The 15,570-nt window shown below is 36.6% G+C and overlaps 1 protein-coding gene across 1 annotated transcript in view; it reads left to right on the forward strand.

The window, feature by feature from the left end:
- UNC13C (unc-13 homolog C (C. elegans)) overlaps positions 1-15,570 on the forward strand; it is a 181,208-nt gene that overhangs the window by 72,347 nt on the left and 93,291 nt on the right. The window contains exons 10-12 of the mRNA XM_009323411.1: positions 2,869-3,038; positions 4,974-5,089; positions 6,562-6,725. Coding sequence (XP_009321686.1) covers positions 2,869-3,038; positions 4,974-5,089; positions 6,562-6,725 — 450 coding nt within the window. The remainder of the gene's footprint in view (positions 1-2,868; positions 3,039-4,973; positions 5,090-6,561; positions 6,726-15,570) is intronic.

Genomic DNA, 15,570 nt, shown 5'->3' on the forward strand with positions numbered 1-15,570 from the left:
TCATTTTTATTAGTGAGCACTTTTGCTGAGCATATAAAGCAGAGTGGCTAGAAGAGGAACACTGAAAATCGCATGTGCTAAAAAACAATTCACTTCTCACCTTCCTGTATCAGACCTTAGTGAGCACTTTTGCTGAGCATATAAAGCAGAGTGGCTAGAAGAGGAACACTGAAAATCGCATATGTTGTCTTTGCCTTGAATTCCCTGGGCTGATTTTCCTGGACAGAGTAAGCAGAAGTAGGAATCCCACCCAGTGCTCTTTGCAAAGCCACAGAGCTTCTGCGCAGATGTTACCGGTGACTAACGCAGAATGTGCATCCCATTAGATAGTCCTGTTCCTGAGAGGCTAGGTAGGTAAAAAGAATCATGCAGAGACAGCTCTGTAACTTTATAAGTTAATCTCCCTGCAGCCTTACTGCCACAGGGCAGGCCAGTAGAAATACATTCATCCACCCTTCCCTTCTTGCATCACAAATCTATGCTAGTTTTGGGGTCTTGCACAGGAATGTTACAAACATGTAGCAGAGCTAAAGGTTTAGACACGAAGATGAACACATGAGTAAACCCACTGGTTGTGATAGGTCTCACCGTGTTTCACTGACCTAAGATTAAAGGAGAAAAAGATGTGGGAGAGACAAATGAAGATATCGGGGAAAAGTGCAGTTGTCCTGACCATCTGAATAAATATTCCTTAATCAGCTAAGTGTACAGCAGAGGGAAATTGGTGTTGTCTCAGGAGAATAAAAATGCGGTATTTGTACTGAAGTACCATTCAATGACTTTTAATATGCAGCATCTCCCTGAGAAGCAAAGCAGGAACAAGATTTCTACTAATAACACAGATATGGTGATGAGGGTCACATAAATACCTCACCAGTGATGGATCTCCCTATGCCACTGTAGAAATCCCCTGTTTAATATTTCTATTGGGTGCAGAGCTAAATGCAATTCAGGACTCTAGCACTGTTAAGCAATAATTCAGGGCTGCATTTTAGGAAAATTAAATGGTTTCTGGGTTTAGCCTAGTTTCTTAAGGCAAAGATGTTTATTTGATCCATCTGTGTCCTCCTACGTTTTATATGTCCTTGCCAATAGGTTTTGAATTTTGTGGTCAGTCAGAGAAATTTCACAGATTGCCTAATACTACGTCCATCATGTTCTATGAAAATAGGTGGCCAGACAGAGATGAGACCCTAACAATGTCCTCAGTGGGAGCTCACCCCGTACTAGACACCAGGGAGTCCATATGAAGGGGTAATTTATGAAAATCCCAATTATGGGAGAAGATTCAATAGGTGATTGCAGTTTGTTAGATATCGGGGAAGCCAGTCATAAGACAAAAGGAAACTAGGGTTCATTAGTTTTGCTAATCACAGAACAATGTGGGTTTTAATTACCAGAGATATCTGCAATGTTAAAATTTGCAATACAGACAGACACAAGCATTTCTGTGTCTGAACGATGGCACAGTGAGGCGGAGTAAAAGCTGTGCATGCCATTTTTAGTGACTGATTTGCCTTGACAATAATAATACCATTTAAAGCACTTTATACTTCCAAAGCCCATTACCACCACTAATTAATTCTTAGAACACCCCTGAGGGGTGCCAGTTGGGAGATAAGTTGTAGTATCACTGTTTTAATGCTGGAAACGCTGAGACAGATCACTGAGCAGTGATAGTGCTTGGAATAGAATTCAAGTAAGAACTCTTAATCTAGTGTCAAACTAAGACCTTGCTGAAGATGAAAATTTGCTGCTACACTTTAAAGCTATATTTAAAGATAACCAAAGATCTGTAATATTTAAAATATTTTTGTAGTATTACTGAATGGATATTAAAAAAAACCGGTTAGTACGGATGCGTGAGTATGACATGGCTTATAACGGATGCCAGGTCCGTACTAGCCATTAAATGTCGTCAGAAAGTTTTTCACTAGCACAGACTTCAGCAGTCAATGTTAGGATATTCCAATGAAGTAATCAAAAGCCAACACTGACCAATAGTAAACAGTCCTCATTGTGGCTTATAGGAATAAGCAGCAGTAGAGTTTCTTTTCCATTTCTGTGCAAATATATGCAGGATGGAGCTGGAAGTAAAAAATTTTATCCACTGGGAACTCTGCAGATTGCAGGTGAAGCCACCTCACTCTGTCATACATCCAGTAGCTTCTCAAATCCACTCAACTCATGAGGGGTTAGAAAGCCACTTAAATTTGCAAGGAATTTTTTAGTATATGGCAGTCTGTCCCTACTTCTCCTTACCAGGGAATTGGAGGTCTTGGAGAAAAGTAATATATTATTTCAAGAAAGCAGCTACTTATTTCCCTAGGTTTTTCTGATTGCCTGTCTTGTCTTGCTGTCATGTTTGTGTATACTTGTTGGGTTTTTTTCAAAAACTTCCTGCCACATACTGGAAATATTCTTTAAGATTTTCTCACTTTTTTGTATTATAACATTCTAGGCCATTACTTTTGTGGTCTACTGTATGTACTACATAGCATTCCTAAATGAATAAACCTGATCTAACTGTATCTTTCCTAAGATATTTGTTAACTAATAGCATCGAGAAGTACACATTGTAAATTAATTAATAATTTTAATAAGGAGTTCATGACATTCCTAAATACAATCCATATGTATATATAATTCAGTCCAGTTAATATCTTTACTTTCTCTTACATATAGTCGTTGTAGTCCCTGGCAATGTGGTATGGCCTCTTATTCCACTGAATGTTGCAGGTTTTGTATTCTGTCACGTTATGCAACTAGTTAAGCAAGCGTACAGAAATCAAGGACAATGAATTAGCAGTACAAATGTATGTAGCTTATGTATCACTCACATTTTGTATTTTATTATTATTTTTACAGTGAATGCCATAACTCTACAGATAGAATAAAAGTGAGAGTATGGGATGAAGATGATGACATCAAATCTAGAGTGAAACAACACTTCAAAAAGGAATCAGATGACTTCCTCGGGCAAACAATCATTGAAGTAAGAACACTGAGTGGAGAAATGGATGTATGGTATAATTTAGGTATGATTCTTACTGATTTTTTTTTTTTTTTAAAAGGTAGAATCTCAGCATCTGTAGATTTGGGACTTCAAAATATATAGCTTTGGTACTAATATACAACTTTTAAAATCTTAAATATTACAGGTTGATTTGAAAATGAAAGATACTTTCTTGGTTTTGATCCAGACTTACAACAATTACAGGGAGCAGACTAATCACAATATCAAAGAAACGTATTTCATTTTAATGCAAAATTTGAAATATGTAAGAAAACGCAACGTTTCAGACTAGTCCATTCACAGTAGCGTTCTGTGGGAAATACACCTACAAAGATACATAGGAAAATCTAGCAAATATTTTGCTTGTTGTCCACATTCATTTTATCACATATTTAAATCATTTATGTACCCTTCTGGGCCTAATCATCGTTGTTTTTCACTGTGTTTACACCTGTGGTTCTTCATGAAACTTGCTTGCTTGAGTTTTCTGTTCTGTACATGTCAAATGCATTTACATGCAGAGTCATAAACTGGAGACAGCCTGCTGAAGCTCAAAATGCTCTCTGTTGTCCTTAATGACTGCACTCTCTTGTCTGGACAGGTCTTAAGAAGTATCATTCTTTAAACCAGAAATAAATCAATGAAAGTGTGTCTCAGAATATATTTCCTTTATCTAAACCTAAGCATACAACTGTTCTTTAATTCTAAAAACCTCTTTGGGTGCACTGAATGTTCTGGAATAGCCCTTTAAAAGTTAATCTCCTATATTTGATAATAAAAATGTGATAGTAACATTTTTGTCTAAGTTGCCTGCTCTGTGAAAACTTCAGGTGAATTATGTGACATAATTTTCTGAAATTGTAGAGCATTTGTTTCCTAATCAACAGTCCTTATTTCCCTGTCTAATGTTTCATTTCCCAGTGACACATACAGATGTGTCAGGGAACTATTTGATTTCTTATTGACGAAGAAAAAGAAAGCCTTGCTTTATTACCTATTTATAATGACATTTTTTAAAGGTAAGATAATTGGGTCATTATGGATTCTGAATTTTATTCCTTCAAAAAATTCAGTGACTTAAACTGATATAAATTATTATGGAATGGATTTTTAAAACAAATCTGGAAGCAGTTTAATAACAACATTGAAAATCTATGTGCTCTGCAAAAGGAATAATCTAGAATGAAAAACTTTCAATCAGCATCTTAAAAGAAATATTGGTAAATGGCTCATGGTAATTCTAATATTCTAAAAAGAATGGTGTATTTTATTCTGATACATACACACATTGACACAACTGCAGTATGTCACATCATACTCTCTCACATCAAAGAGGAGTGAAATACTCAAAACAAGTGGATATGTGGAATACCTATTGTAATTGTAATACCTATTGACTCAGTTATACTGCTAGAGTGGATTGGAAAAGTGAAAATTGGAGTCAAATCAGTAACCTCCACATGACAGCAACTGAACGGACTAGTACAGATAGCATACACAAAGTTCTTCATATCAATTCTTCTGTAAGATTCAGCTTAGCTCTGTAATTGAGTTCTGCTAAGAACATTTTGAGTTTCTCTCAGACATAGTAGTTCAGGTTGTTGCTAAAGTCTTCATAACTAAAGGAAAATATCAATAATGAAAATAATAATTAGTAGAGATACCAGATAGAAGATGGAAATAATTTCTATTGAAAGGGAAAAGTGTTAAATCAAGCGCTGTGCAGCCTGGTTTGAATTTGGCAGATAAAATAAAAAAGATTCTTTACTTCATAGTTGTTTGGTTCAGGCCATGAAGAATAATATATGTGAGGTATTAAAAAAAAATTCTCTTGTTCTCAATACAGGACTTTTTGGCTTTATAAAATGTTCTTAAGCTAGAATGATTTATGAAAGGTTTTCACATGACATATATGTGTTCTTGGTAGTTACTAATATATTTTTTTTCTGCTCTTCAGAAAAGCGAACAGATAAATCAGCTGTCTCTGGTGCCATTAGGTTGAAAATCAATGTTGAAATAAAAGGAGAGGAGAAAGTTGCTCCTTACCATGTGCAGTACACCTGTCTACATGAGGTATGTTGGAGAAGTTAAAGAAAGCATACTATGCAGAAATTACTATTCAGTTGTTGCATGGATAAGGAAAAAAGGCTACAGAACATTAGAACACCGAAACAAATAACTGCTGCTACGCCTCAGGACAAGTTTATTGTAGATCTCCCACTTTGTATTGCTGGTGGCATATCGGGTTCAGAGTCAGAGGCAGACCAATGTAATGCCAACAGATCATTCCTGCCAGTAGAGTTAAAAAAAAGAAGAGGTGGAGTCAGCCAAGTTCTCCCTGTATTGAATTTTCGTTTTAGCATTTTGATGCTTCATACATGCTTGCTAACATCAAGAAGATACAATCATTTCTATATATTACAGAAATATAGCTATTAATTGTAAAGGACTTCTTTCCTGCTACATTAATTCATATTCTGGAGAGAGTGCGAAAAAACAGGAGAAGCACAGACAATACAAAATCTGGTTCTCCTATTGTCTAGATAGCTTTTGTCAATGTTGAAGAAAAATCATCACTGATAAACCAGTGTGTCTTTCAAAAGATTTTCTTTGTATTTGATTCCTCTTCCCTCAAACAGTGATCCACATTGAAGTTCTATTCTAAAAATACAAGTACTTTCTGAAAGCTGACAGATAATATATGGCTGAAAGTTCAGCACTAGTATGTATCCACAAAATCCCATTTTTCACCATTTGTAAAATTGAACGTTCAGGCTCATAGATTTTGACCTGATGTTGCAAATGTTTTGACCTGTGAAGTAAATGGCAAAATTCTGTGGCTTTAAGATAATCCACAAGACAGTTATAGGCTAATTAGCAAAACTGAAATTATTTCAAACTTTTGGAGTTTTTTTGGTCACTGAAAATAGGAAATTAAACTTGTTGCTGAGTTTGTGGATACATATGGAGCTAGGTAATCTGAGAATCGTTCTATGACAATAACGTCGAATTAAATACTAGCTTTGGTCCTAAGGTTACTAACCCTAAACTTTATTGCATGCCTTTCACTACTTGAGAGGCTTCTGCAATATTTCTGACAGGTTTCCTGTAACTTATAGTTCTTAAATAATGAATTTGAAATTTATTGGTCACAGATGCACTTAAAGTTGAAGCACTATGTAGTGAGCATTATAACATGACGACTTCATTCATTAGCAAGGGTATATGATAGAGAAGAGAAGAGAGAGTTTCTGCACCATTTTATGTTGCAGTCTGTCTGTGCCAGTTAACTGATGTGACCTTATATCAAGGAGATAGATCAATGTACTGAATCACAAGCCTGCACTACCAGAGTTCCATTACAAAAAATGTGTTTAGTCTCTTGGGTTTTTTTGTTTACCGAATGATGACTAGTTAGTGCCAGTGTTCAGAAAAATAAATAAATAACCTAACAATGAACATATTGATGACTATTGCATAGGATATACTTTCAGATTGCCACTTAAAAGCCAAAAATTCCTATTTGAAACATTTCTTACATTTAGAATCTATTCCATTATTTGACGGAAGTTAAATCTAATGGTGTTGTAAAAATCCCTGAAGTGAGAGGTGATGAAGCCTGGAAGGTGTACTTTGATGATGCTGCACAAGAAATTGTAGATGAATTTGCAATACGCTATGGAATTGAATATATTTATCAAGCTATGACGTAAGTAGTATTATGTCTGGTTTTCTACTCCGCTGTCAAGAATGTGTTTGAGGGAAGTGATGAGTTCCAAGCCTTCATGCTTTCGTTCTCCATTTCACTCCTGTTCCTGATTTAAAATTCTTGTTACCATTTTTGACCGTCTGATTCTCATTGAAGTGCTTCTCATCTGCAATGGAATTAAGATATATTACAAGCATTTTATAAACTGTTACTGGTATTACCACTAATGCATTCCTTAATCCTTATGATACTGACACGTGGCAAGGATCAGAATGACTTCCACTGTTCCAGATGGGATTGGAATGGTAGAACAGGGTTTCACAAGCTCTGTACTCCTTTGCAGGAGTACAGAAATCATCATAGAACACCAGCAATGGCTACAGTAAACTTCCATAGTATACGTAAATAATTCATGCAAACCGTTTTTAACGGTATTAGGACCTGTTACTACATTGTCCGTACTAAAGTAACTGTCTGATCACTTTAGAACACAGCGCCACTGAGCTTAGAGGCCTGGGGATACAAGAGCTCCATCATGTATTCTTCATTTGTCCAGTGAAAAGTTTGCCAGTGAAAAGGACTATATTCTGCTCCTACTGCAGCCGTAGGAAAGCAGAGGACTCCAAATAAGTCCTCTAAAGAAGAAATATAGAAAATTTTTCCTATAGAAAGCTGATATTATGGAATTTTCAATCAGAACATGTATCTTGTTTCCTCCATCTCTTTACAGTACATCCTAAAAAAATTATAATAAGTATGAAGGCACGTAAACATGTGAAGTTGTCTTTTTATTGCAGGGTATAATGGCACCATCTGCTATTGCAATGAACATGTCTTTCACTTTATGTAGCTCATTGTGAATTATTGTACTGTACATCTAATAGAAAGGTAGAGGATGTATTTGTAATATATACGTTTTTAATGCTCTTCCTCCAAAGGCCTTAAACAACATTGCACAGAAGAATTAATTAAGCTTGGCAGTTCCCCTGTGGTGATGTGTATCTATACTACATAGAGAGGAACTCATGCATTGAGTTTCACGAATATTTGGGTTTTCATGTTTAGCTTCTCTTTAGCCATGTACGTCTCTACATCTTGATTAAGTTAATAAGTAACATAACTAGGATAGTATTATAGTTTTATAACTTGATTTAAATTTTACCAAAATGTTAATCTCTAAAATGATAGAGTTGTTCCTGCTGTATGTATCAAAATGAATTCAAGGTTTTATTAGATGAATTCTTAAGAGCTATTAATGCCAAGGGAGGGCTGTTGTTACTGTTTTGCTTAGGAAATAAAACAGGACTGATTTAGCATTAGTGTTTCCTCTTAACTATAGCCCCAGTAGTTGGTTATCTCAATACAACATGACTGTATTTTTGATGGACAACCTCAACTGAAAAATTATTTTGAAGTTTCTTTTCCTTCATCTCTTGAGAATGCCAGTACTCTGAAATCTTCTAGAGAAAGTTTGAAACTGACTTTAGAAATTCAAATGTAGCAAAAGTCAGCATTGCAAAAATAGCAATATAATTGACGTGAGTATTTAAAAAGCTTTTTCATTTAACAGTGTTAGAAATGGACAGGTTATATTTTCATATAAAGAAGATGCTTTATTTTTATATCAGTGAATAACATAACATACAGATATTCATAAAAAGGAAGTAAATTCAGTCTGAACATCTAACATGGAGCAGGGCAAGTACTGCAACCCATTTTTCAGGAATCCTTACTCAAAAATTCTAACCAAGCCATTTTAAGTTAAACGACCTACTTTGGCTTGTCCTCTTTTTGTTCTTGCTTTCTTCTGTACCTTTTCCACCAAATTTCCTTGCTGTTGATGACTGCAGACCAGGCATTTGACAGCAAGTGTAATGAGAAAGTGAATTAGATATTGGTAGTCACAGGTAATTTACATAGGAAATAAAATCTAAGATTTCATTGCCCCCTTACCATGTCCACTTACATTTTAAAATGTTGCATGTTAATAATGAACAATCCCTATTTGCGGGGTAGGCCACATACTGTTTAAGGCCACATCCTGTTTAAGTTAGGAATAAAATCAATAGTGAATGTAATCTCAAATAATACTTGGAGAAGAATAAATATTCATATACCTTGTTTTGCTGATTCGTCTGCAGACATGTCTCTCAGTAAGAGCATTCAGACTTTGGGGAGAAGAGTAGTGAAGACACTAGATCCGTCACTGGGAATTTTCTTTTGGACTATTATCTGTTGTTTTTATTTGCGTTTATGAGATCACCTTTTTCTCCTGGAACAACTTTAATGGCTGGGAGAAAATGTACAGCTTCTTGATTTGGAAAATAGAATTATCAGATTCCATTTGGTAACTATATGCTCCTACTAAAAGAAAAGCAATTTTCTACCATACAACAGAGAGAGAATTTGAATGTAATCACTTAGCCCAAAGGAATATTGTGTAAGCATTTTATGCTCGAGAATCTAGTTGCAGAATATTTCTATTGCATGTCTCATGATAACATTGTAAATTAAAATGTCTGCATTTGTAAATGCAAAACTGACTATGCTTTCACAGCCCATGATCCAGACCCCAGGGAGCATCCACATGCTTCTTATGCACTGTATCAGACTCAAGTGAGTTTTAGGGTGTTGCTAATGAGGTGCTCTTTTTGTCTGAATGTAATTTTTAAAATCCATATTTGTTTGCAGTTTTAAAATTACCTATTTTATAAAGGTTCAGTGCCACTTAATGATAGGCAGTCTTGACCCTTTTAGGTGTGGGTAGACAGCATATGCTGGAGTAGGAACATATGCCATTCTGCATTTCTGGACACAACATAAATCTAATTAAGCCTCCCTAAAGTACCACTTCGTAGCAGAACAGGATGCCAAATTGTTCTACGGTAATAAACAACCCCACTTGTCTATCACTTCAGGTTCATGCTGGTGGCTTTGTCATCTGTGATCCTCCTACTAGACCCTGATGATTTGTTTCTGGCTCTCAAATTAATATTTATTTATATTTATTCCTTTAAAGCACAGAAATAACATTTCAAAAAGATAGCCTTGATTTTCCAAATACACTGAGTATACTCGTCAACCACAATTGTGGCAGCTCAGCAAAGATAAACAAGAATTTAGATCAGTTTATTGTTTCAGTGCCTGACTGCTTCATGGAAAATCAGTCTAATAGGTGACCAACTAAAAGTCCTGAAAAACATAAAGCTCAAGCTCTTTTCCTCTCTCAACCAGCATCAGCAAAGAAATTCTGCATTTTCTGCAATTTAAAATGTCATGTGTGAGTCAGTGTTTGATTCTAGATCAGAAGGAGATCACCTGTGCACCACCAAAGACTTAATGGAATGTGGATATCAACCCAAAAGATATCACATAGATGGTTACTTATCTGCCTTAGTCATTGTCCCCAGTGGGACCTCTTTCATTAAACTTATAAAGAGAATAAATTCAAGTGTGGTTGCACCTGTTGTTGGAGACACACATCCACATTTTTATGAGACTAAATATAGACAGTTCTTCCCTAAAGGAAGCCCACTTAGAAGGGCTGTCTTACTCTCAAGATACAGATTCCAGCTGCCCATTTCCTAAGCAAGGAAATCTGCTTTTAAGTTACCAGATGTGGAATTCACATGAATAGAAAAATCAATCATTGACCCAAACCCAAAATACGACAAAAAGCCTGCTGGTGTTGCAGTAACTGCAGCTCTTTGAAAAGTCTTGACTGTATAGATTCCATAATCCACTCTTCTTTCTTATAATTGTTATATTCCTCCACTCCTCATGGAGTCTGTATTGGGAAAAGAAATGAAAGACAATTACAGCCATTCTTATATGGGTCAGAAGAGATTTTTTTTTTGTGATGGATAGCAGCCAAACAGACAGTGTTATCTACACAAATGATATGCGTATACTCCCAGAAGTCAGAGCACCTGTGTGTGAGAGAATAGGAAAGAAGATAGATATGACACAAAACAGATTAACAAAAGGAGAACAGCTCAGTGACCCAGCGGGCCTTTATTTTGATGACTACAGTGATGGATGGTGATTTATGCTGTAAATTCAGTGTCTTGAAGGAATCGTACTGGAAGTTTATTTACCTACATGTATTAAGCCACCTCTCCACCACCAAGAAAAAATAATTTTCTTCCTCTCATTCATCTTTCAACATAATTTATTTCTCTTTAGAAAGCAAAAAGCAGAGCATGTATTGAAGCAGTCTTTGACTAGACACTGAAATTATACATAACGTCAGCATCCTGGATTTACTGTGTAGTGGAGTCAAGTGCAATAAAAGCTCTGTTAAGATGTTTGCTTCTTACTGTCAAGAGTCACCACAGGTAGAACCTAATGCTTCTAAATCAGCGACATTGTTCTCATTCCAGCAGGTTAATGGGCGTTAACTATGCTATCTTCTTCTCCTGCTAGTCTTCAATTAATGTGACTGCATTGCAAAAAGCACACAAATCACCCATTAAAGTAATTTTCATTGATAGCATTTGCTTACTGAGTGCAGCACGTTAATTAGCCTTCTTTCTTTGCTGATTCACGCTAGCAGAAAGATTGGAAGAGTCACAGGCACTGCGTGTTGGTCAGGAAATTGCACATTAAGAAAGTTGAAGCAAGCAGGCCTGGTTTTAGACATGTGACTCTAGCTTAAACAATGCATTACTCTAAAATACGTGAGACTTAGCAATGGTTGCTGTGACATCATGTGCCCATTAGAAATTGTTAATAACTCATGCTATTGGCTGCTGTTTTCAGAGACCTACAAAAACAAGGAAGTAAGTTTCCTCTTTGATTTATTTATTTTAGCAAGCAGAAGGAAGCCAGGTGGCTTGCAGTTTTCTTACCTGGGTTATCAGCACTCTCAGAGTCATGACCGATGTTGCATGTGATAAACTTAATAGATTCTGTGAACTTTACAAATTTTAATTACATGAAGGAGAGAAGTGAAAATTCACATAACCTGTCACTTGACACAGATGCTTCATCATTGATTTCACTAACCAAATCACAGGTGGAATGGTGTAGTAATATAATAAGGACATAAATAAATTCTATCAATAGGTTTAAATTTTCCTCACAACAAATTTAGTATAATTTGGGTCTGTTTTCAAGATAAGACCTCAGTCCAGGCCTTGGGTAGCTCAATGTGAAATCGTTAGAAGAACCTGCAGAAGACACCTCGCTGAACTTAAAATGTTGACCCCAACTATTTTTCCACAGTCTGTCACGTTCCCTGCAGGCAATTGATAAGATCTCGATGGCTTTTCACATAGTGACTGCTGCTGACTGCACCTTTTGTCTGCCTCCTCCCCTCACCAGAGCATATGTTATAGGTATGACTCTAAGGCCGGTGGGGTTATTAGTGCCTTCTTATGTCCAGCTTGGGGTTCCTCATGCACTAAGGATCTTTAGGTCCACTAGAAGATTTTTGGAAATTAAAGGTCAGCGGTAAAAGTGTATGTTAATTATTTTGGTGTCAATTTTTTAAAAAAATAGTTCTGATCATCTCTCCATTTATTTCTGAAAATGCATGTGATGAATAGATCAGGTGAGATTACTATTAATTTTAAAGGTTACCTGAAACTGGTGAGAATCACCTGACATCACTATTGTATTTTATACAAAGGAAATTATTGTTCTTCTAGTTGATAGGAAACATGTGACATACAATGAAAGATTTTCCCAAGGAGTAGGTAGCTGTGTTGCGCTTTTGTCAGATTCACGTTGCAGTATTTAAAAGCACTTCTGAAAAATACTGGCAATGAATGAACGGTTTGGTGGTGGTATCCCTATGAGCCATGTAGCTGGGAAGTCTGAGTTCTAGTCCTGGCCCATGTGATTGATTTGCTGTGTAGATTTGAGCAGTTTCTCTCAATTTTGTAAAATGGAGATAATAGCACTTAATGATCTACCTTACAGGAATGCTGAGAAATATTTGCAAAGCACTTTGAACATGACTACCGTGATACAAGTTTTAAGTATCTATATATATATCACCACATCGGTGTAAGACTATGTGATATATAAACCCAGCATGAAAATGCTTTAAAGAAAGTCTAATGCTAGAGAAAGCCCACAAAGTGGGTCTCCTGGCTTGGCCTGGAAAGGCTGCAAATACAGAGGGACCCCATGTACGAGGACTGTAGTCCTAGATTCTCTTTAATATGAGCCTGCCTCTCTTGCCTCCCATCCCCAGTTGGATCCCTTCCTTTCCAGTCTCTTTGCCCGGCCAGGTAAACTAGAAAATCCAGCAATTATTCAGCTCCTCAGCCTAGCTTTGGAGTGGGGTTAAGGGCTTGATTCATCCCGGTATCCACTCCTGTTGAAATCTATCTCCTTAACACTTCAGAGACTTTGGATGATACTTTAAAGTAGCGAAATATGAATATGTGCTGGGATTTTCTTTAGGTATTTGTACATGCATAATTAATGGCTTGGTTTTTTTCTTGGGAATTACGACTTAAATTGTAAGAGGATTTATCTTGAGTGAGATGCAAAAGAATTAGAGAATTACAATTTTAGAAGTTTTCCAGCCAATTGCTTTTCAATTACAGGGTCAGTTGGTATACATCTCGTGCTTTATTTTTTTAGAAAAAAATAGAAAAATACTTTCATTTACGGATCACACATGTTTTGAGCACTCACTGGTAATTAAAACACACTTCACATCTAGGATGAGTCTAAAACCTTTATCCTGTGTTGACCATAGTGATCATATAACCGTAGTGATAGGTGGATGTGTTTAGCATCACATTTGCCTTACTGCAAGTAGCTGATTCTATTTCAGATATCTTACTAGGTTCTGTAGCCTGTTTCATTGACTGAGGCTATTGAGGAGAGCAGTTTGGCCAATAATTTTATGGTGTCCATTTTTGATATCTAGGTACTGAATGGATATCAGTTGCATTAATGAAGACTGACTCCCGATCCTGGACACTTGGGGAGTTTTGGAATTGTCTTCTTTTTTAACATATCTGTGACCTGACACAGATTTCTGAAGTAAACATTGCAATTTAGATGTCTCATTTGCGAAGTAAATGAAAGTGTTGGAGAGGGCTTGGTTTGGAGTGATGTGAGGTATTGACAGCCCAGAGCATTTTTTTAAGCCCGTTTCTGAGTCTGTAGATGAGCATCTGTACTAAGAGTCTGCGCACTGAGAGGGGAGTGCTGGAAAAGCAGAAGCAAGAGAGACTTTATGTGCTGCCTTCTGCTGACTCACTCCATTCCCCCAATTTCCCCTTTTAAAAATATAGGCTAACAGAAGAAGTAAGAGTTGTTTGGCAGATGTGAAATTGCAGATTACCCCAGAGGGTTATGAAAAAGGCATCTGCAAATATACTAAGTCAGTGGCGTGGGAGACCCTAGAAAAGATACTGTAGTGTCTTCAGCAGAAGTAAGTTTCTGCAGCCATGGAACGTCAGAAAGCAGATTTGGGAAGGTCATTGTACACAAGAGCATGAGGCAGACCTCAGAGTGAACGAATTTAGAGGACTACTGGGGCAGTAAGGGGGTATCAGAAAGCATAATGTAGGTAGAGTGAGTTTGTGTGCAGGCTTGCAAGAAAGTATAAAGAGCTCATTTTTTATATCTTTAGGAACAGGAATCCAAATACAAGATGCAAATAATCTTGAATCATGTGGTTGGAAGATTGTTTGGGCAGTGACAGCAGTTAAGGGTACTTGGCCTAAGTTCAGAAGGACTGAGTTCAGTTTGTGTCAATTTTTTTTCTTGGATGGGCTCTAGGGCCCAGGTGGTTCAGGCCCAGCACACTGCTCTGCCTTATGCTCCTAAGGAGAAACAGTAGAGAGGAGCCAGAGACTCCAGCTAAGAGGAGCATCCTGCCAAATCAGGACCTTCAGACATACAGAGAGCTCCAGGATGACTGGAGTTTCTTCATCCTCTTCTGTTTGCCTGTATACTCATTTTCAACATCATCTTCTCTGCCTAATCCCCCTTGCTCTCTTTCCTATCTTTATACATTTACTCTTTATCCCGTTATCTTCCTCCCAATCCTGCCTAACTATAAATCTTGAAATTAAGATTTTATGTTTTGCCATGTTGTTGTTCGCTCTCCTCACGTGTTAGATCTTTCATCCATCTTGTATTTCTCATGTTTTCTTATGTTATAAGCTCTTTGTACGTTATAAGCAGGCATCTCCTGTTGTTTTGAACAAGTAAACAGTGCTGCTACATTGCAGCTCTGGGTTTGGCTAGTGCAGTACAGTATGTTGTTTAGGCTTTTAACTTCTATAGGCTCAATTTTCATTTCAATTTAAGAATTTGATTCTGACTAAAGTTAGAAGTCTAAATGCTTTGCTGATTCTGAGCTTTAAGAACTAGCAAAATAATAAAACGTATGACCTACTCTAATTCATATATTGTCTTTGCATTTTTTAGTATTGTAAAAAAACAAAGAGAATACATAAAATATTTCTGACTTTTTTTTTTAATTTAGTGTAAATTACTTGTACATGACTTCCCACTTTGAATACTGTAATTGACAACAGGTTTACCTTTTTTTTTAATGACCTAACATTACATTCTCCCTGATTCAGCAGTGTTAAAATTTCACCAAATAAATTCTAGCTGCCCATGACGCAGACTGCTTAAAAATCAGAGCTGATTTTATACACTCAGACCTGGGTGGAAGTCAGTGTTGGGGTTTTCTTACCTTTGCTTGCCCGAGGTGCTGTGAGCAGCAATGGTCTTTGGTTTCTTTAAGAAAAGTGAAACAGAAAGGTTACTAGCAAGTCAGGGAGTCAAAAGTATTCAAAACCAAATAGAAAACCACTTCACACTGTTATTTTGTCTGTGATCAGCACCCAGCCCAAATTCTTAC

This window comes from Pygoscelis adeliae, unplaced genomic scaffold, assembly GCF_000699105.1.
Source record: "Pygoscelis adeliae isolate BGI_AS28 unplaced genomic scaffold, ASM69910v1 Scaffold545, whole genome shotgun sequence".
In the NCBI taxonomy this organism is placed as follows: Eukaryota; Metazoa; Chordata; class Aves; order Sphenisciformes; family Spheniscidae; genus Pygoscelis; species Pygoscelis adeliae.